At 41.4% G+C, this 20,893-nt stretch overlaps 2 protein-coding genes across 3 annotated transcripts in view; both read right to left on the reverse strand.

The window, feature by feature from the left end:
• Window positions 1–2,093, reverse strand: part of llgl1 (LLGL scribble cell polarity complex component 1) — a 35,938-nt gene extending 33,845 nt beyond the window's left edge. The window contains exon 1 of one of the 2 annotated variants that reach the window (XM_069149672.1): window positions 1,758–2,093. In XM_069149672.1, coding sequence (XP_069005773.1) covers window positions 1,758–1,838 — 81 coding nt within the window. In that variant the 5' untranslated portion in view covers window positions 1,839–2,093. The remainder of the gene's footprint in view (window positions 1–1,757) is intronic. The other variant, XM_069149671.1, reaches the window with a different exon arrangement.
• A 638-nt stretch (window positions 2,094–2,731) lies between these two features.
• myo15aa (myosin XVAa) overlaps window positions 2,732–20,893 on the reverse strand; it is a 40,318-nt gene continuing 22,156 nt past the window's right edge. The window contains exons 31-65 of the mRNA XM_069149669.1: window positions 20,650–20,841; window positions 20,421–20,533; window positions 19,930–20,021; window positions 18,061–18,199; window positions 15,644–15,997; window positions 15,261–15,325; window positions 14,752–14,889; window positions 14,575–14,635; window positions 14,109–14,259; window positions 13,855–13,948; window positions 13,633–13,753; window positions 13,370–13,485; window positions 13,074–13,133; window positions 12,666–12,741; window positions 12,414–12,529; window positions 12,106–12,224; window positions 11,749–11,890; window positions 10,262–10,373; window positions 10,017–10,091; window positions 8,680–8,882; window positions 8,209–8,333; window positions 8,009–8,072; window positions 7,709–7,781; window positions 7,411–7,484; window positions 7,198–7,280; window positions 6,968–7,098; window positions 6,767–6,861; window positions 6,095–6,172; window positions 5,786–5,882; window positions 5,496–5,656; window positions 5,110–5,243; window positions 4,714–4,847; window positions 4,216–4,349; window positions 3,722–3,862; window positions 2,732–3,587 (exon numbers count right to left, since the gene is read on the reverse strand). Coding sequence (XP_069005770.1) covers window positions 3,486–3,587; window positions 3,722–3,862; window positions 4,216–4,349; window positions 4,714–4,847; window positions 5,110–5,243; window positions 5,496–5,656; window positions 5,786–5,882; window positions 6,095–6,172; window positions 6,767–6,861; window positions 6,968–7,098; window positions 7,198–7,280; window positions 7,411–7,484; window positions 7,709–7,781; window positions 8,009–8,072; window positions 8,209–8,333; window positions 8,680–8,882; window positions 10,017–10,091; window positions 10,262–10,373; window positions 11,749–11,890; window positions 12,106–12,224; window positions 12,414–12,529; window positions 12,666–12,741; window positions 13,074–13,133; window positions 13,370–13,485; window positions 13,633–13,753; window positions 13,855–13,948; window positions 14,109–14,259; window positions 14,575–14,635; window positions 14,752–14,889; window positions 15,261–15,325; window positions 15,644–15,997; window positions 18,061–18,199; window positions 19,930–20,021; window positions 20,421–20,533; window positions 20,650–20,841 — 4,165 coding nt within the window. The 3' untranslated portion in view covers window positions 2,732–3,485. The remainder of the gene's footprint in view (window positions 3,588–3,721; window positions 3,863–4,215; window positions 4,350–4,713; window positions 4,848–5,109; window positions 5,244–5,495; window positions 5,657–5,785; window positions 5,883–6,094; window positions 6,173–6,766; window positions 6,862–6,967; window positions 7,099–7,197; window positions 7,281–7,410; window positions 7,485–7,708; window positions 7,782–8,008; window positions 8,073–8,208; window positions 8,334–8,679; window positions 8,883–10,016; window positions 10,092–10,261; window positions 10,374–11,748; window positions 11,891–12,105; window positions 12,225–12,413; window positions 12,530–12,665; window positions 12,742–13,073; window positions 13,134–13,369; window positions 13,486–13,632; window positions 13,754–13,854; window positions 13,949–14,108; window positions 14,260–14,574; window positions 14,636–14,751; window positions 14,890–15,260; window positions 15,326–15,643; window positions 15,998–18,060; window positions 18,200–19,929; window positions 20,022–20,420; window positions 20,534–20,649; window positions 20,842–20,893) is intronic.

Below are 20,893 nucleotides of genomic sequence, written 5' to 3' on the forward strand. Positions count from 1 at the left end.
GACGCTGGTGATTGGCTGTCTTGAAAAATGATCGCTTAAATCAAGAGACCAAAACGGTGTGTGTGTGTGTGTGTGTGTGTGTGTGTGTGTGTGTGTCGCAGTTGTATCTCGAGAAGCTTTACTACAGTGTGTGTCGTATAGCTGCACGTAAATATAGAGTTTGAGGCAGGTTTGCAGTTATGCCGATGAACAGCCCGGATAATACATTCTCCTTCATGACACTGCTTTCAGCGTGTGTCACATTCAGACGTGTCATTCATGCTTCCCGCACAACTCGGGTTACGCTCGGAACCTGAAGCTTTGAATGGGGCTCACCGGGATTGTCGTGAAGCCTTGAAGAACCGATTAATGTCACTAAATGTGATGGTTTGTGTGATTTTTACAATATTCTCTCAAAGAACAGCTTTTCAGTTGAACAGCACTCGCTTTTTCTGGCTAATTTACCGAGATAAGCAACTAATTTGTTGTTTCCCCCCCCCCCTCCCCCGAGTGCCTATGAAGTTAAAGTGCTGATTTGATTTAGGGATGATGAAGACACTGGCAGAGAGCCAAAGCTCCAAAGAGAAGAAAACAATGTGGGATTTAAAAACTTCTCGTGCATTACATCTTTCTTTTTTTTTATTTGTGATTCTTGATGTCAGGGTGAAGGTGAGGAAAAATGATGTCACAATTATCCAGTACATTTCGAAATAATCCTCTTAAATAGGGTTAATGCTGTCATGTGCAGGGATAAATCCAACACCATAAAGTTTGGACAGAGTTGCTCCCCGGAGCACTTTTTGGAGTGACTGTGCACACAACGGCCTCACCTAACCTGAGTTCAAGGCCACAGCACTGATCGGTTTGTCTTTGCACAGCTGTCTGTATACAAGTGTCAACGCTCGGCCCAGTCGAGGCTTTTCCAAGTTTACCTGGAGCCGATATTCAGTATGCACATGTATCAATACATTCCCAGGGCTTGGCAAATGGGTGCTTCAACCTACTTTGAGGCTCACACCAGTTTAGCAACGGTGGTCAAGGTGACAACATGCAGAGAACTGAAAGTGGATCTGAAATGTGTTCAGACCAGCAGCTCCTATGTAGATCTCAGCACTGGTGTGAAGCAGAAAGCCACCACCACCACCAGTGGATGTTGACACAGGAAGTTGAGATTTACTGATGTCACACACTCTTGGTTTCACCCAGAAGAACTGAAACAAGACAGCAGCAAGGAGAATATACAGCGTCCATGAAAACCAAGTGAGAGGAACACACGAGTTAAACCTTTCGCCACACTGAGAGCCATCTTGATCCATACGATGTATTATTATAATAATCACCCACATGAAGCGTGAAACTGCTGGAATAGGCTGTATTTCAAATTAATCTCGTTAATCTGAAGCCTGTTAATCCCTAAAACAGACGCAGTCAGATGCTGCTGCTTAATTAGAGCGATATAAACTCTGCAAAGAGAAGTTTCCTCGATAGTCGCTGCTGCACACGTTGGCCTCGTTTTGGAGAGGGGGGTGGGGGAGACAATTATCCCGCAAAACTTGAACACCCGCAAACGCGCATCAACAAAGCGCCCCGCACTCCAGCGGCACTTTGTGGAGACCAGGACAGAACCAGCAGCAGCGAGGAGCGGCCGGGCTCAACGCCGCACGACTTTAAACCCGGTTCCGTTTTTCAGACATACGAAACAACTCGGGTTATGGAGGGGGGGGGTGAAGCCCCTCTCCTCCCCTCCCCTCTCCTCTCCTCTAGTCCCGTTACTTTACCTTGTTGAAGGCGAACAGCTCCTGTTTTATCTTCTCTCTCTGCGGGTCCGTGCCCTGCCGACGGAACCTGAACTTCATCATCTTTAAGCCGGGCGGAGGGGGGAAGAAGGGGGGGGGGGAAGGCAGGACTGCAGACGGGGGACGGAGAGGGGAAATACGGAGAGAAGCAGCCCGGGGTTGTCGGCGGCTGAAGAGGCGGTTCGGTGCAGTCGGACGACGCTAAGGGAGCTAACGGACTAGCCCATGCAGGCTGAAAGAGGGGCTGCTGCTGCTGCTGCGGCGACCGCGGCTCTCCTCCCTCCTCTCCCTCCTGGTGCTGTTAGGTCGTGGTGGGTTTGACCACAGCAAACCCCCACCCCACCCCCCCTCCTCTCCCCCTCCTCTTCCCCAGTTCACACGGACCCCGTTATTGTTAACCAATGAGGGCGCGCAAATCTGCGAGCAATTACTCAGGAACGCCTCCACGGCCGGGCGATCCGGAGAGGGGCGTTCGGTTTTCAGCACGGCACACTCCGGCAGCTCGTTCCAACTTCATGCGTCAATCTACGGTGACAATCGGTAAATCCTTGACACATAAAATGAAACAGACAGAAAAAGAAAGAAAGAAAAAAAAAAAGAGTCAATAAAGCTAAAACAAATGAACTTGTTCACCTGAAATTGTTGAACATTTTTTATATACTCAACCACATGTTGTAAATATTAAAGCCTCTGTGTTCTTATGGTAATTGGAAGAACATTGGAATCCTTCAAATTGAAAGCACAACAACTAAACATTAATCATACTCAGTAAAATGTTTGCATAAAGCAAACTACAGGTAACCAAACTGTTTTATCTTTCAAATTTAGCTTTATTTCCTTTCTCTTTGAATTTTAAACATTTATGTTCATGCACTTGTCTAAAAATAAAAACGTAATAAAAGAGCCTAATGCACACACCAGAATGTTATAATACAAACTTTAATGTACAGTGTTATTCATATGCATTAGTTACAACAGCTATTTACAAAAAAAATATACATTGTATAAATAAATAATTTGACTTAGTGCAAACGGTTCAGTGATGTGGCCGAAAACTTTATGTGCCAAATAAAATGTGCTTAACCAAATATGTTTTGCCTTGTCAGTACTTTGCTCTTTAAATTCATGGCATAAAGGAGAAACCGGTGGCTTTCTACTCTTGTTTTCTTTTCATATGGTAATGCAATTTTATAAAAAAAAAATATGTGTGAAAGACATGGATTCAAAGGCCCAAGAGAAAAGATTTATCAGGTAAAACTACTCTTAATGTTAAAGGCATGATAAGGTTACACAGGTTTGACTGTTCTTCATTATGCACATTTATTTTTCTTTGTTTAGCAGTAAACTGCCTGGGAAACAAGTTGGTGGTAGCAAGCAGAGCTTCCTCCCCTTAAACATTAAAAACATTAATGAGAAAAACATTTGGTCAAGTCTGACTAAGTTTATCCTGAAACTGCATCACAGTGACATTTACATGACTGACATTTTACTACATGAATAAGAAAAGACATGGATCAATAAAATGGTGGTTAATGAAAATAATTTAAATAACTAGTTGAGGCCCTAATTAAAAACACATTTTTAACATCATTACCATACTAAAATATTGTCTTTACATATCAAAATATTCAATTTTAAAAATAGAGGTAGATACAGTTCATTCATAAGGCAAAAAACTGATTTCTATGTGAATGCATCTGTGTGTCTGTGCTATAGCAGGGTGATTTCACTTGGTGGCAAGGTGAGTCTCTTTTCTCTGACTGACAACAAGTTCTCCATGTGCATGGCAATGACTCGGCACAGCTCCAGGCCCTGGGAAACACACGCACATACAAACATCAGAACAACACGGCACTTAAAGTCTGGTAAAACGAGTTACATATTGTGAGCATATACTGTATGTCTAACTGCATCTTATCAATCAACTCTCTGTCTTATGCACACACCTGCTCCAGCTGCAGCTGTGTGATGCGCTGGTTCAGCAGGTCTCCGATCATGATCTCCACATATGGATAACTGGAGCCGGAGGTTGGTCTCTGGGTGCGAGTGGACTGGACCTCCTTCAGAGGGAAACGCACCATGGCCTCCTGAAAACACGCACACAAACAGATATCTCAGGAACACGTAGGTAAACAGCACACATCAAAGCACATAAAATATAAAATTCAATATCTAGAAGAAGTTTATTTCCTTTTGTGTTGTATTTGTTAATAACAAAATGGATGGATGGACGGGAACAGACAGCAAACAGCATGACCAGCAGAGGGAGCCAAATGCCTTGTTGTGGAATAATTAAGTGATTGAAATAGTTTGCTTTTTATCTTTAACAGATCAAGTTAAAAGTAAAATGAGCACAGTTTTCACACTGTTTAACCCCTCCAGCTGTCTACTGCCATAATGTGCCAGCTGCTCTTGGAATGCATGTGTGAATGTGACGTACATGAGTATCCTTGTTAAGAAAGTGCAGTCCGTTCAGATTAACAGCCAGGATGCACGGGGCGTGGATGAAGGCCGAGCTCGAACTCTGGATGTAGAAGAAGGAGGAGCCGAACATGGGGAAGGCGCTGACCAAGCCTGAGCAAAAACACCGAAATGTTACACTTGATCAAGCTGAGAGTCGGTTATTTTTTAAAGGAAAGTGACACGGGAACTCAGTGAAGCTTCAACCATTTTATCTCCTCATTACTTTCCAAAACAATGATTTTCTTTCATTTTGACTAACACTTTTGCTCAAATATTTTTATCCCATTAGATATGCAAATATCTATTAAGTTATGCAATACTGATGAATAATTTTAAAAAATTAAAAAATTTCCCCTCGGGGATTAATAAAGTAACTACCTAACCTAACCTAATTTGAGGTATGTACTGCTCCACAGTCATGCTGCAAGTGGCTTTCAGAAACACATGACACACTCACACAGAGCTGCTGTCTTACCGAGGAACTGTGCTCGGGCCTGGTGCGGGTTTAAGGGCTGGACCTGCTGCATGTGTTGAGTCGTCATATTCAGCCAAAGCTGTGAACCCTGTTTGCTGTAGAACTGCGGCGGGACACACTCCTGCACCTCCCGGCTTAACACACACAGAAAGAGCAAACCAGGTATAACTCAGAGGAGGCAGGTTTACCGTTTATTATACACCAGCAGTATCTTCGTGTGCTAATATGTAAGCGTATCTGCAAATTTGAGCATGTATACTGTGTGAGGACATATATACATGTGTGGATCTTTGTGCATATGTAGCACTACAACTACTACCTTGATAATAAAATAAGTATGTGTTACTGTGACATGTCATCGACAAACATTTCCAACAAGAACTGGAGTATATTTACAAGGTGGGCAGATAAACGGTGTCCTTGGCACGGTGCTGGAGGGCAGCCAGCCGGGCAATCTGCTGCATATGCTGCTCACTGGGCTTACCCTGAGGAACCACACTCAGCAGGGCCTTCACGTAGTCTGGCAACACCTTGTAAAGAGACACAGAGTGGATTTTCTGTTCTGTATGTTTACATTTCTGTATTTCACTGCTGACTCTTAGAAAGGGGAAATTCTATCTTCTTAGTATTTCACAGGGTTTCAACCAACATCTCACGCTGTAAAAGGAGAATGTTGGCAAGAATATGAGCCAACATTTCTGACACTGCCAGTCTGAGTCAGAATCAGCAGCTCTCTGATATTGGATATCAGCTGTCCTTTATTTTAAACAGTAGGTTTGTACCTGGTTATAGTGCATGGTGACATAGAGTTCATTATCAAGTTTCAGAGCCAGACTCCATATGACTCTTCTGAACCACAGACTGTAGTTGGCGTCCACCAGCTCTGCCTCCGTAGCAATGTCCAGGATGTACTCGCGCTTGTTCAGGGGACGCACATTCTGACCTGCAGATAAGAGCAGCTCAGCTATCTATCTACAATCTACTGCTCCATCTCATTTGACAACACACAGCTATAAAAGCATGTCAGAAGTGTTTGCATTTTAGAGCTCCATGACAAGGGGATCCTTGTTACCTTTGTGTGTGACCAGAAAGACGGCATATTCATCCAGCGCCTCCACCCTGTGCAGCCCCATCTCATAGCAAAGCTCCTCAATCACATCCAACGCAACCTGAAATTAATGAGTTCAGTCGCAATAAGCACTTCTGCCATCGTGAGACACAAATTCAGCATCTGTGTTTTATACATAGAACCTATTGTCAGTCACTCTGCAGAAAGTTATTGCTTGATCAACAAATGCTTTTCTTAAGAATGTCATTTCACTCGGTGCGTGTGTGTGTGTGTGTGTGTGTGTGTGTGTGTGTGTGTGTGCGCGCCACCTACAGAGCACGTTTTGATTTTCAAGTGCCTTTCGATCCCACCTGGGAGCAGGAACAGCTGTCTCTTGGAGCTCCGCCCAGCCTGCACGAAAACAACCAATGAGAGGGGAAACGTCACATGATTGAACACCAGGTGGGGTGTACAGCTGTTACTGAGAGCAGCAATGCAGCTGCTAAACAAAGTCACTTTTTAACATGAGGTGTCAATATCACTGCAGTTAAATTAGCATATATACAAACCCTAAAACTCAACTCTTTCAAAACATGCATGCATAATGGATCTGTCACAGATACTAATAAAACAATCTAAATTGGGAAAATTATAGGGAATATAATTGTTAATTGCAAAAAAAGTTCAAAAGACAAAATATTTAAATTGTAAAAAATGTTTTGCTAAATTCTTCAAACATTAATAAACCTGATATTCTTTTTTTTTTTTCAAAAACAATATGCCAGCATCTCATTATAGCACCAAACTAAGTTCTATATATGTTTTCTATCAGAATGTTGAACATTTATTTGCATTTATTTGACATATACAACAACAAATAGACAGACAGACTTAGTTTGTATTCTCATCTGCCTTTAAGTTTCCTGTTTATTTGGGTGCATATTGTAATACAATAAAACCACATACTGTATATAATAAAACTGCAAGGCTGATTCAGAAACTAACCAGCATAGCTTTGAGCTCCATGCTGTTGGGATACTGTAAACGTCCACCGTATTGAAAAGTCCTCCTCAGATTCTGCTCACATGCCTTTGCAATACCTGTCATTTATAACAGCAGCCAAAAAACATCAGATAAATTGTAATACTGTCAAGACGGGTTGTGATGGATTGATGAATGTTATGTTTTGAATGGTGGTTTGTTGACCTTGGTACTGCAGCGCAGGGCTGGCACAGGCCTCCTGCAGAAACTTCAACAGAAACTGCTTCATGACATCCGAGCAGCGATGGAAAGCCGTGACGATGTACATCAGCCTCCATCCTCTCTGACAGCTGTCCCTGCACACAACATACACACACAGCTACAAAATAAAGCCTCTCCACACCCACGTCACTACCGATTATGTTCTTAGTATCAGTCAGCGCTGGCAGTCTTACGGTTTGGAACTGGTGTTGGCAGTGACTTGCTTCATCACTTGGCAGTAGGTTTCATCCTTTATCAGGCCATGGTCGCTGCTTAACTGGATTTATGAGCACATGCATGAGAAACAATAAATACATCCAGAATATTTATACGAAAATAAAAACAGAAACTAGCACACTGGAATTTTTGGGGGGATTAGTGTAAGTATTTTGCTCAGGTCTGTGTACCTTCAGTATTGAGGTGACCAGGTCCTGTTCAGTCTGGCCTTTCAGTGGGAAGTCTCCCATGAACTTCATTATAGCTAGATAAATACAATTATACATCACGTTTAGATGTAATAAAACAATGTATTTTCTTGGAGTTAACTGAGGCTCTTAAACCGAAAAATTAACTGATGTGTCTAAATGTCATGACAAAAAGCTGCACCTGTATTTTGTACAACAACAAACCACTAAAAGTAATTTCTACCTTCCTCTTCTACCTCTAATCTATATTTATGCCTTCCTTTCTGTCCTCTGCTCTCACCTAAGAAGATGTCAGCAGCCACTCTGTTCATCCCACTGTCTGAGAAGTCGATCAAAGACTCCTGAATTGGAGACTGAAGAGACAAACACGTGACAAAGAAGAAATGTTTCAGATAGATCTCCTGTGTTTAGTTACCTATGAGATCAAGACATAAAGGACAAATAATTTGACACTTTTGTGCATCAGTACACAAAAGCACAACATTATAGTTGAATTAAGAACTATGTACAGTATATAAGAATATAGGAGACACAGAAGTTTGTTAATCATTGTGCTTTGATGCTAATTCAGTTGTATCACCTTGGAGAATTTGACCATGTCAGCAGGGTCCCTGCCCTCCTTCCCCTTCTTGGCTTTCTGATCACTGTTGGAAAATGCAGACAGCAATCAGCCTTTGTACACTTAGCTCATTTTATTTGTCACTGTGAGAATAAATTGGAGGTTCAAATGAGGATGTTGTGATATTTTTTTTAAGCAGTGCACATGTGTGTTTGTCTGACCTCTTGTTCTTCTGAGCCTCTCTGAAGTATTTCTTGGCAAACTCAGCCATGTGGTACTGGTTGCTATGCAGAGGCAGATCGTTCAGGTCCATGCTCAGGGTGTCCCCATACATCTCGTTTACAACCTGACACACACACACACACACACACACACACACACACACACACACACGCACACACGCACACAGCGTAAAGAGATAAGCAACAGTGCCACTTACAGGAGAACCAACAATGTAATTATCTATGAAATATTTCCACTTCTGCAAACCAAAACATTCCAACGTATGCTGCATAAACAGCAGCAGATACCATAATATCGGGGTATTCTTCCTGCTGAACTCTTCAGGATACTCTCGTCTTCAGCCTGTCAGGCTTTTTTCCTTTGTGGAAGCTAAAAAATAAGTATCTTTGTTCGACAGTACTTTCGAAAAATGCAGCTGTAATACGAGTAAACAAAATCCCAGTCTGCACCTCTGTGGAGAGGTCAAGTTCATGAGCAGCCACGGCTGAGCCCATCGCCACGGCAACGGCAGCTGAGGCAGCAACCCGTCCCTGTCTGTCTCGAGGTTCCACACGCTGAGCTGGCAGAACCAAGAAGTCTGGAGCGGCCACAGGACGGACGTACTCACTGGGAAACACTCCCGACTTTCCACACACTGCCCCGAACCTCCAGCCTATATGAACACATACAATACACATAGACCAAACAAACATACATGAATGTATACACTTACAAATATGTACAATCGCTGAGAGGTTCATATGCAAACCCAGAAATGCATTCAATGTCGCAGAGTAAAACAAAACTGTCTGACAGGTGCCAAGTTTGGTATCATATAACCAAGACACAGAAAAGCGGCAAATCCTCATGCCATCGTCAGTTGAATCGAGGGCTGCCCCTAAACAGTCCACTAAGTCTGAGTCGACCGAGTCTTTATTAATTGTTTAGTCGCAGGAAGAAGAAGAAAATCAAATGGCACCTTGTCAGAGGCATTATAATAACTTAAAGAAACTTTCTACCAGCCGAGGCATCCCTTTTAGGAAAGTTACCTTATGGGTAACCAAGGTGTACTCTGGGCCCTTGTTCTGGGAGGTGAGCAACTCTTATGAGTAAGAAGTAACATTAGCAGCAGGTAGCCACAGTCCTGTGTTACAGTTACAGTAATAAGCAATAAAGTCTCGATAAGCCTCAGCTTCAGTATGATGCAATGTTACAGCAGTGTGTCTGCCTCTTCTCATCACTGCAGAGTCTGGACCCAGATAGTCTTAGGCTGAGATACAGTATACTGTGTAAAAATAATCGGCCTCCTTGCTGGATCCACATATTCAGAATCATTACAGCTTTTGCCGTGAGCATTGTCATTAACAGGTTGCTCGCTTTGCGTGTGTTCTTCTAAAAGTTACATTTTAAAAGCTCATTCTTACAGTTTTGTACTTCTCTGTAATGTAGGACAGTATTAACAATGTTACTTATTACAATCTTTGTCAGCCCTGGAACTCAAACCACAATATATATATAGATTATTGAATTAAAAAAAAAAAATCAATAATTATTCGGCGACTTGTCGACTGCTGGCTTGAATGAAGAATCTTTTGTTGGGGGCAGCCCGAGTTAAATTGACGAAATAAAACACAAGTTATAAATAGCAAAAACACACAAGTTAAAGCTTTACTCGCAAAAAAGAAATTAGTAAAAACACACACACACACACACACACACACACACACACACACACACACACACACACACACACACACACACACACACACACACACACACAGCAGAGAAAGAGTCATACCCGACCCACCAAACTCAGGAGTGTCCCTCTTTAGCTCCTCCAGAAGCATGACCTTCTTCCTCACTATGGAGCCATAATGTTTGCCTGAACACACATATATATTCACATGGACACATGCACACACGCACATAGTGAATGCATGACGCACAGAGACACTGTACATGGTTCACAGAAGCAGGGAGCACAGATCTCAGTGAAACTCCACATTCTCTGTCTGATTGTGCGTGTGTGTGTGTTAGTGATGTGTGTCTCACCAGCCTCCAGCCCGTCCATGTGCTGTAGTTTGATGATGTCGCCTTTGTGGAAGCTGAGCAGAGACCTGTCCTCAGTGATGTAATTCCTTACTGCCACCACATACTCAGAGTCCTGACAAAAACAGCGCAAGATGACACTGATGCCTGCTTAGCACACTGACTGACTGAATGACAGCCAGAGAAAACGTGAACCAGAAAAATCACTGTGTTCATAATTTACAGTTTGAATTCATGGATTTGCTGGTGTTACTTTGTAAGTTACTTACTGGACATCGACAAAGGGAGCCTTGAATGCTAAAATAATTATGTCTGCATATGAATATAATAACTTTAAGTTAAAATATAATAATAATAAACTTTATTTGTATAGCACCTTTCATACAAGAAATGCAGCTCAAAGGGCTTTACAGCAAGAGAATTACATTATATGCAGTGTTTCACATAAAAACAGATATAAAGGAACATTTGTGCAGAGCAGCCAGAACTGGACTGATGTGTTCTCTCCTCTTGGTTCTGGTTAATACTCGAGCTGCAGAGTTTTGGATGAGCTGAAGTCTATCTGTTGTTTTCTTTAGGAGGCCAGTAAAAAAAATGCATCACAGCAGTCTAGTCGGCTAGAAATGAATGCATTAATCAACTTTTCGGCATCTGTCTGATTTATAAACGGACGCAACTTGGTGATGTTTCTAAGGTGGAAAAAATAAGTTTTCGTCACTTTGTTAATGTGAGCCTTGAAACTTAGATCTGAGTCTAAGATTACACCAAGACTTGTTACCTCTGATCTTACCCACGGAGGTAGTTGCCCCAGATAATTTTCTACTATTTTTTATACTCTATTTTTGTTTTGGGGCCCACTAGGAGGATTTCAGTTTTATTTATTGCTAAAAGACATTCAGTGATGGAGCACATCGCTGCACCTTCATTTGGATCAGCAGCAAAATATAAAGAAATAAGGATGCCAACAATTCATATTTATTACAGCTTAAGCTCTGGAAGTGAAATATAGTAAGACACTGGGAACAAAAATGCCTATTTTATGTCTTCTTGTCATAAGAAGCTTAGAAGAAGATAAAACACTCGTAACTGTCTGCTGGTGCTTTGGAGAAAGCTTTCCAAAGTCTTAGAAAATAACCCTGATGATGTCATACCGATATCATCACTGTTTTCTCTGATTTTGCCTGACATTACAATTAAACAAATAAATACATATAATATATATATATAAACTTGATATGTGGGGATTAATTTTTTTTTTAATTTTAACATCAGGGAAGAAGAAAATACACCTGTGGCTCAAAAAAGACAAACTTTTAACTGTTATATAAATTGACACACAGAAGAGACAATTTATGGTGACCTGATTATGTCTTCTAACTTAAATCATGATCATCTAACAGACGAAACCAGGAGCCTTAGCATAAAATCATCATTCATTTGAAAAAGCATTCATTCAAGAATCATTCCCACACAGACAAAATGTCTCTGACCTTCTTGAGCTCTGTGAGGAAGTAATCGATCATATGTTTGACCTGCAGGGCCCTGGCTGAGAACAGGATCAGCTTCTCGTTGGTCAGGTTGAACTCAAGCATGTTCTTTGAAGGAATTGACACAAACAGGATATCCGAGTAGCTGCACAGGAAGAGATATCCCAGACCAGGAAGTCAGCTTAAAAGTCACCGTTCAAAGCAATCAGGACTTTGACATGCACAGTGTGGACAGATCTCTCTTCTGGCATTTTATTTGAAAAAGCATGAACATTCACATGAATATATATATATATTTCCAGCTTTTTTTTTATATCAATATTCTAATAACATAATTTGAATATTTTCTATGAGGCTGACCTGTAAGGCCTCAATACTCTGAAGTAGTCTGAAGCATTAGAGCCGCTCTTCACCATCTTCAGCAGCTTGATGCCTTTATGAGACACAGACAGCACCTGCACCCCTGTCCCCACACTGCCCTGGAAAACACACACACACACACACACACACACACACACACACACACACACACACACACACACACACACACACACACACACACACACACACAATAACATAAAAGCCAATTAAAATTCACAGAGGCAGCTTTGGAAAAAATACAATCAAAACTCATATACTGTACATCAAAAAGAACACAAAAAACTCACAGAGGCTGGGAAGAGGCGAGAGAAGTAAACCTCCCATGAGTCTCTCGCCATGGCGACCACTTTCTTCTTCACATTTTCATCATGTGTTCCTGACACCTGATCCACCTTGTTCTCCGCTGTAGGAGAAACAAAGCAAGATTCGAGGAAATGGAAGCTTTAATGTGAATGCAAAGAAATATATTGTTAATGTTCTCTGAGCCATTATACCACAGAGTTAAGCCCTTTAAAGATGTGCGTTAGTTTATTTCATACCAAACAAGGCTTTCATCTTCTGTCTCTCCTCCTGCGTGATACGGACGCAAGCCTCAGAGAAGGTGTCATGTAAAACCTGCAAAAGACGCGTAGATCCAGGAACATGAATCTGCTTAAGGGAAATGTTTTCGGGATAATTCTTTTCTGCCATAAATGAGCAGCTGAAAGTGTACTCTTGGATTGTTTGACATTGAGATGAGCACACTTTTCGCCACTTTTAAGATCTTAAATAATAAATTATGACCATCTTAGCTATCAGCACAATTTCCAAAAACTGGATCGCCTTCAAATTTACCTCTGCTGTAAGTTCTGAAAAACATGACCTGCTTTATTTACATATAAGATAAAGTTATAAAATAAATGGAGAAAAATGTAATAATAAATAAAATAATGACTTCATAAACCAACCTGTCTGAAGATCAGGTCCAAGATCAGTGGATTGTTTAAATTATCTTTAGGATAGAAAACCTATAAACAGAGAAAGATCTAAATGATTAAGGAAAAATACTTGTTTAAGTAAATAATTATAAAATATGACGGCATTTAAGTTTTCTAATGTTTCACCTTTGGACGTTTGAGCATAATTTGTTGTAATTAAAGGTTGTCACTTTGTGTTGAAAGGTGGTGGGGACATGTCCCCAGTGTAAAAGATACCTACGGTTGTAATGTTGTTGAATTGACTTAAATAATGAGCTGAAGCACACCTCTTTCCTCAAGTAAAGTTTCCATGGGACGTTGGAGTAGGTATAATATTCATCGCTGGTTCTGCTGTGGAGTTGAGTCTGAATGATCTCCTCTTCTACTGGCAAATCCCTGGAGACTGGAAACACACACATTCTCTTCATTCTTCTCATTTATTCACGTATTCTTCCCTTAAATGTTGACCTGTGTGTGTGAAACGTGCAGATGATTTGTAGTTTATTCTGGAGTTTATTAATGAGGATTTACACATATATGAACAGTTCACCTGGAGGAGGGACGGGGTTTATGTTGGAGCTTCTAAGCCCAGTGGAGTGAGGCTTGGTTGTCTTGGTAACTTTAACTGCTCCATCTTCTTTTGGTTGGGAAGGCTGAGGCTTCCTCTGAGTCTGAGACAAAAAAAAAAGGTCAGATATGAACGAGTGCGTGTGTGTGTGTGTGTGTGTGTGTGTGTGTGTGTGTGTGTGTGTCAGGTGTTTAGTTGTGTTACCGGTTGCGGTGGGTTTGCCATTTGATCTTTAAGGATCTCCATTGCTTCATCATGAGGGTCTACCTTCTTTGCAAACGTTTTACCGTCACTTTTCCTGCACACACACACACACACACACACACACACACACACACACACACACACACACACACACACGCACACACACACACACACACACAGATCCAAGTCATTAGAACAGAATAAATACCACAGAATGAGATATTATCACTATCTCAGGTAAGCATGTGTGTTACCGTCGTGTGGGAGGTCCAGTAGATGCTGTGCCTTCAGGCTGGTGCTGTTTGATGATGTCTTTTATGTCGTGGCTTGGCTCCATGCGCTCAGTGTTGCTCGCACTCGCACTGGATCGGACCACATCCTCATGAGGGGGGCCACGTGTTGGACCTGGAATATAACTTTCTATTATATCGAGCACACATGAACTGAGGATGTTGCGGTTCATGGTCGGTGCCTTCATCCCGCCACCCTGTAACCACGGAGGCAACCCCATAGAAACGGTAATCATAGACTTTCTCAAGGACTCTTAGTGAATTCCAGATTTTCAAGTTGATGCAGCGAGCTTTCCAACCTCAAATCACTTCGCCGCTGTGCATCAATATTTTTATTTCCACAATTTTATTTTATTCAGAGAGCCCAGCAAGGATAAGGCATCCTGAACCTTCACCATAAAAGACTTCTACCAGAAGATGTAAAACATACTGGCTTTGCGGTGAACAGGAGCAGGACTGGGCTTCTGCGCTGACTCCTCACTCTCTTTGGTCTGCAGAGAAACAAGAAGTGATACAGCAGCAAGACGATATTTTAAATTCCAATGCATGCTGGCAGGTGTATCCGTAGGTGTGCTCGCACATCACCACAGCATGTGTGATTACTCACAGGACTGGGTGTGTGTGAGCTTTGGGGCAAGTGTGTGTAATGATGTGAGGGTGGCGACTGGGGAGCCGGAGCAACAGGGGGGAAGGAGGACAACATCTGCTGCTGGATCGCAATGGCCTGCATGGTCATCTGCTGTGCCTGTACCACAACCACACACAACCACACACACACACACACACACACACACACACACACACATATGTAAACGACAGTTTACCTTCATGATACTGTATATTCTTCCATTGACTCTTCATATTCAGCATTCAAATGATGGCTACATGGGCTGAATGGCTAACCGATGTACCATGAGCTGTTGAATATTGCAGTTTATTATTACTTATAGGGAATGTCTCGACTAAGTTGTTAGCAAGTATAAATAATAACTGCAATTTAATGAGTTTTAACAGATTAACAGTGTTGCCAGACCGTATATTTTCCTGTAACTATCCACCAACAGCAGCTTTGATATTAGAGCTGTTATTAGAGCAGAGAAAGGGGAAGTGTCAGACCAGAATGATAGCCTGCTGGTTGATGATGGCCTGTTGCTGCTGAGTCAGTACTGCCTGCTCCGATCCTGGAGACGAAAACATATGAACACCATGTGGTAAAGATGATGTCAGAGAAACAGTAGAAAAAAAAATAAATACACAGTCCTGTGCAAAAAAAAAAGCCAAAAGTATAACAAACAACAATAACAACAACAACAAAAAACAGTAGAGACTCCTCCACTTCAAACAAACCACACAAAGGAAGCCTCACGATAAAATGCAAGATATTAAAAACTTTGATATGGCTTTCATGTGACCCTAATGGAAGACAGTGTAAGTCCATCATGCCAACGTGCTTCAGGCCAAACATGCTGGAAAAACTAATGCACACCCATCTATTGTACCTGGCACACCTGTCATCACAGGCAGGCCCGGGACCACAGGCATGGGCTGGAGCGCGGGCACCCCCGGCAGACCGGGGACGCCAATGACATGGGATGCTACGTCAGTGTCTCTAGCAGCAGCAGGGGTGGATGTGGGGGCAGCGGCGTGGGTGCGAGTGTGCGACGGGGTGGGTGCCACGCGAGTGGCAGCAGGGGTGGTAGTAGTCTGCTGGGGCCGGTTGTATTGGTGGTATTGTTGCTGCTGCTCCTGCTGCTCCTGCTGTTGGTGTTGTTCATGGTGATGGTGGTGGGAGGGGATCGGCATGGTGGGGATGGGTGGCATCATTCCTCCTGCTACTGGAAGCACTGGGACAGCTTGAGGAGCAGCAGGCAGGAAAGATGGTCAGAGTTAATGTTGATTATGGGGCTCTAATGCTGCTTTAAATGGACTTTAATGGGCATTAAGTGTCAACCAAACTAACTGGGGCTTTCACATATGACAATAGATGGATATTTGAATATTATTTTGCAACAAAATTATTATTAACACCAGTTTAAAAATAACTATTGACATAATTGGCCACATTGGCGCTCTCGGGACGGCAATTTTGGCTGAATGAATAAATGAACTTGGATGCAGACACTCATGGTGTCGGTCAGATGAATCCCTCTGACTTGGAGCACCCATGAAGTTGACATTTTATGATACTTAGTGACATGACTCAGCAACAATGGATTGTCATTTCACATGAATGTTCTCATCAGGATGAAATGTAATAACTTTGGTGATGGGCTGACATTTTATCTTGTATCAGCAGAGGCTCAGAATTATAATTTGGTTTACCAGTGAAGCCTAACATCTGGATGTGTGAGTGTGAACATGTTGAGCTCATGTGAATGATTCATTCTTAATGGTAAGTGTAATTTGTGTTAAACTGTCATAATGGGCTCACATTAGCCACTATCTATTTCAAAATAAAGGCAAAATGTTGCTCAGTGAAATTGATCATGCACTGTCGTATCTATGAATATGATGCCATGCATATGCCTGGTTAATATTCTGCAAACATGGAGTTTTATCTGATGTGATGTGTGATCGTGCTCACTAATAATCCAACATGCCAAAATCAATACAAGTTTTAGCCTTTTTGGTGACTGAATTTCTGTTGATTGGTCCGACCCAATCCTTAATGTTGTTGTGTTTTTTCTTTTCGTATTTGTGTTTTGCACTTCAGGGCCACAGGTTTTTGGGGTTGCGTTTACCATAGTTGTCCAACATATTATATCATATGCATAGATGACATTTATAAAGGTAAACTATCCATATCCAACTACCCACTATCCTTTTATATATGCATAGATGACATTGTCATTCCCTTCATCCCTTTTTCCTCTGTCATCACTGTTGCGCATTGTCCATTAGAGATCAATTACTGATTAGAAATATAACATACTGTCTGAAGGACACACAGAAAGGGGCAGAAGAAAACAAGAGCTTGACCTGTAAACAAAAAATGATGGTAATAAACATTTCCAGACATCTGGAAAGTGATACATTTCTGATTATCAGACCTTTTGTACAACCACAGAGAAAGATTTTGCAAAATAGCAGAGAAAAATTCAGAGGCCACATGATCAGTGAGTAAGTATGCTGGTTTGACAGAAATAATATTATGTGTAGAAACAGAAAGAAAGAGTAACAGATTCCCATAAAGGGTAAAGGAGTCATCAGTGGATACAGTGAATGGCTGTCTATGCATTATCTATGAGGTCAGACTGCTCATTACAGCCTCTAAACGACAGCTTAAGGTTGAACTGTGCACCTGAACCTTTAACCTTCAGGCCAGTTCTGTGTCAATGAGGTAACAAGATAGAAATAATGTATCTGCAATAATATTTACATTTCTAATGATCTGTTGCTTTCATCATCTTTCATTTCCATTTTGTTTATAACTGTGTTAAACTGAATTAAATGATGTCCTTCTTTTATTTTTGTATTTTTAAAGCTTGTGTTAATCATGTATTTACTTTGGAAATGTAGGTTTATAACAGAAATCCAAAATATTTTAAACGTCATAGTGTTTCCCTCATTCAAAAGCTGTGAAGTGAGAAAGAGGATAAAACCAATTATCAACCTGAGACCAATGCCAAGGATTTAGGACCCACTTAGAAAGAGCTGAATTATTGATGCCAGTAAAGAGAATGAGTTTGGAGACGAGATAAAAGAAGTACTGGAACTGAAAAGTGTTGCAAAATATAAAAGACGAGAGAGAAAAGTACAAATAGCTGAGTTAACAAAATGCAACTAAACACAGACAAAATTTAAAAAAAAATAATGGCAAGATAAAACTACAAATCCAAAGAAAAAGCAAATGAACAATCCGCACTGCAACCGGACATAACAAACAGGAAACACACACACAACTCCAATGTGTTACCTCCTGGATGTATTCCTGGTGGATAAGGCCGACTGGGAGCTGCGTGGTTCTCCCCCTCTCCTCTTCCTCCTCCGGTGATGCCTATACCTCCTCCTCCCTTCATCCTCGCTGACAAACTTCCAGTCTTTTCCATGTCCAGGTTGGCAGAGAGAGGCAGTTCACGGAGATTCAGCAGAAGGAAAAATACAGGTGTGGATGGTGAGATATTGGAGTTTAAGAGACATGAAGAGGTTCAACAAAGAGTGTGTGTGCTACAAAGAGGAGAAAGGGAGGGAGGGAGAGGCTAGGAGATGAAGAGAGAGGGAGTGTATTGTAATGGTTCATTCAGACCCTCTCTTTGTGAGTCTGCAGGAACTGAATACTCCCCAGGAATTACCGTACATACTGGAGGAGAAGCTCCAACAAACATAAACACAGCTGGCACAAACTCACAACAAAAGTCTGCAGCAGAATTCAGTGCAACATAACATATCCCAAATTCTTTTGTTATGTTTCTAGGAAGAATGCTCTACAGGAAGTTATGTTTCTGGGTCTGCTGCCAGACTTTAAGACAGTTAACAGGGACAGGGTTGATGAGGTCAATATTTAAGGTGGCACATGCAGAAAATCTAATTTCATTAAAGAAAATATAGCTTCATATTAAACCCACAAAAATGATTGACAGCTGATGTTAAAACCAAAGATTTTGAAGAAAGTCTTGGCAACAAGGGTCTCAAGAACACAGAACCATAGAGATATTATGATGTTTTGATTTTAAATAGTGTCTTTGAGATATCTTGTCAACATACTTGCAGGCAATTCTCCCTGTTCACCCCCAACGACGGAGCCCCCTTTTTGTTCTCTTTCTTTTGCAAATAGACCAAATATAAAGCAGTTTACAGTGCAGTGCTGCCCACACAGCAGTTTTATATAAGCTTCCTGTTGTTACAGTAAAATACGGTAGGTCACTCAGTAACCTAATCATCCCTCCTGTCTGCTCCATTCATACACAAACAGAGGCGGCGGATCACATGTTGCATCCATCCATTAACACTCAACTTCACTTCACACTCAGAAGGTTCAGGGAGCATAGCATGGCAGGTTTATGCATTTCAGAGCAATTTTAAATCAATAATATTTTCCACCTGTATTTCTCTTTTTATTTAAACTTATCAATGAACTGATTAGTCTATGAAATGCAGTAAGTGATATTGTAGTGGACTGTATGGGCATAATTCACCATAACGTGTGGTTCAACACAACTGGTTATGTTGTGTCTTTTTCTGTGTTGCCTTTCCTTCACACTGACGCAGTGACAGTTGTAAACGATCCCTTAGTGTCTGTGTGTTACAATTACAATGGTAGATGTTCAGAGCAACGTTTTCTTGTTCAGTATTTTTTTAGCTGTTAAAAAAGGAATTACACACACTTTGTGGAGGGAAAGATAGAGGTTGTCATCTTTATATTTTTTCTTTACAGTCAAATAAAACAGAAAAGCTTATGACATCAGAGGACCTGAACGAAGGTCATGGTTCAGCTTTACTGTCATCATACAAACAGCGACCGGAAATGCAGTTGGAAACTCGTCCATGCTGTTCATATCGAATGCATACACACTCATATACACAAAGAATATGTACAAAACCACTGGCAGTCATAGTGCAAAGACTTTTGGGTTGTGCAAAGGTAATGATACGGTCACCTATTAAGGATTTTCACTGCAAAGATGACTGAAATGATTAAACTGAATTATCAAGTATTATTTGGCCTTTTAGGTAATGAAATATAATATTCTGGCAGAACTGAGGTATTTCCAAAACAGAAGTTTAAGCATGGTTAGGACATGTAGTTTACTGTAGTGTATTTGATATGAGTGTGAGTACTCACTATGCTGCTGTCTGACAGCACAGGGTCAAACAGACTGTCCAGGTAGCGGTCCATTCCTCTCTGAGTCTGACCGTCACTGAAAGCATCTGACTCTACTGGACACAGATAAACAGAAGAGAGGCTTTAAAGATTTTCTTTAAACTTTACATGCAGCGCTTTTAGCAACCAGAATTTAATTTCTTCTTTCTGCATGAAGCTCCTTAATTTAGCTGCTACTGACATGGTTCTATTACATAAAAAATGTTGTGACTATGAAATATTAGGTAGTACATTTTCATTATCAGTTTGATTATGTCACTCAAGACATGCAAGTTATCAAAATTCAAAATCATCAGAAAATGTTGACTTTTTAAACCCTTATGAACTCATCTGAGTTGAATCATTTTGATTAAAACGTAACTGTACACACCTTGCATTTGCAAGCTCTGCACATTTTCTTATTAACAAAAGGACATAGTTATAAATTTAAAACATATTTGTGTGTGTTTGTGTACCATGGCTGTAGTAACCATCAGAGTCGGGCAGACTGTAGGCTGGTCTGCTGCTGCTGGGATGCAAGGAAGAAGGAAGTTCCTCATCTGACTCAAATCCACTGCCAAACAAGGCACTGAGAAGAGAGGAGAGGAGAGGAATTTACTTAGTAATGTCTTGCCTTCGGTGTAATGTACTGTATGTTATAATACTATGTATGTATGTGTGTATGTATGTGTTTTGCGTACTGACAGGCTGGCATTAGCTCTGACTCTGGCCGGGTTGTGAGTGCTGATGATGAAGTAGCTCTTCTGCTTGGGGAAGTCCATTGGAAGCTCCAGGTCAGCAATCAGGTCCATCACATAGTCGTGCCCAGCTAACTCCACCCACTGACTGTGCTCCTTCATCAGAACTGAACTCCCCCTCCACCAGTCAGACACTCCTCTGCAAGGACGCACAGTTCAGACACTCAGTTATCTGCAGATACTTTTTAATT

This window comes from Embiotoca jacksoni, unplaced genomic scaffold, assembly GCF_022577435.1.
Source record: "Embiotoca jacksoni isolate LCO1_2020_lvr unplaced genomic scaffold, fEmbJac1.0.p SCAF_15, whole genome shotgun sequence".
In the NCBI taxonomy this organism is placed as follows: Eukaryota; Metazoa; Chordata; class Actinopteri; family Embiotocidae; genus Embiotoca; species Embiotoca jacksoni.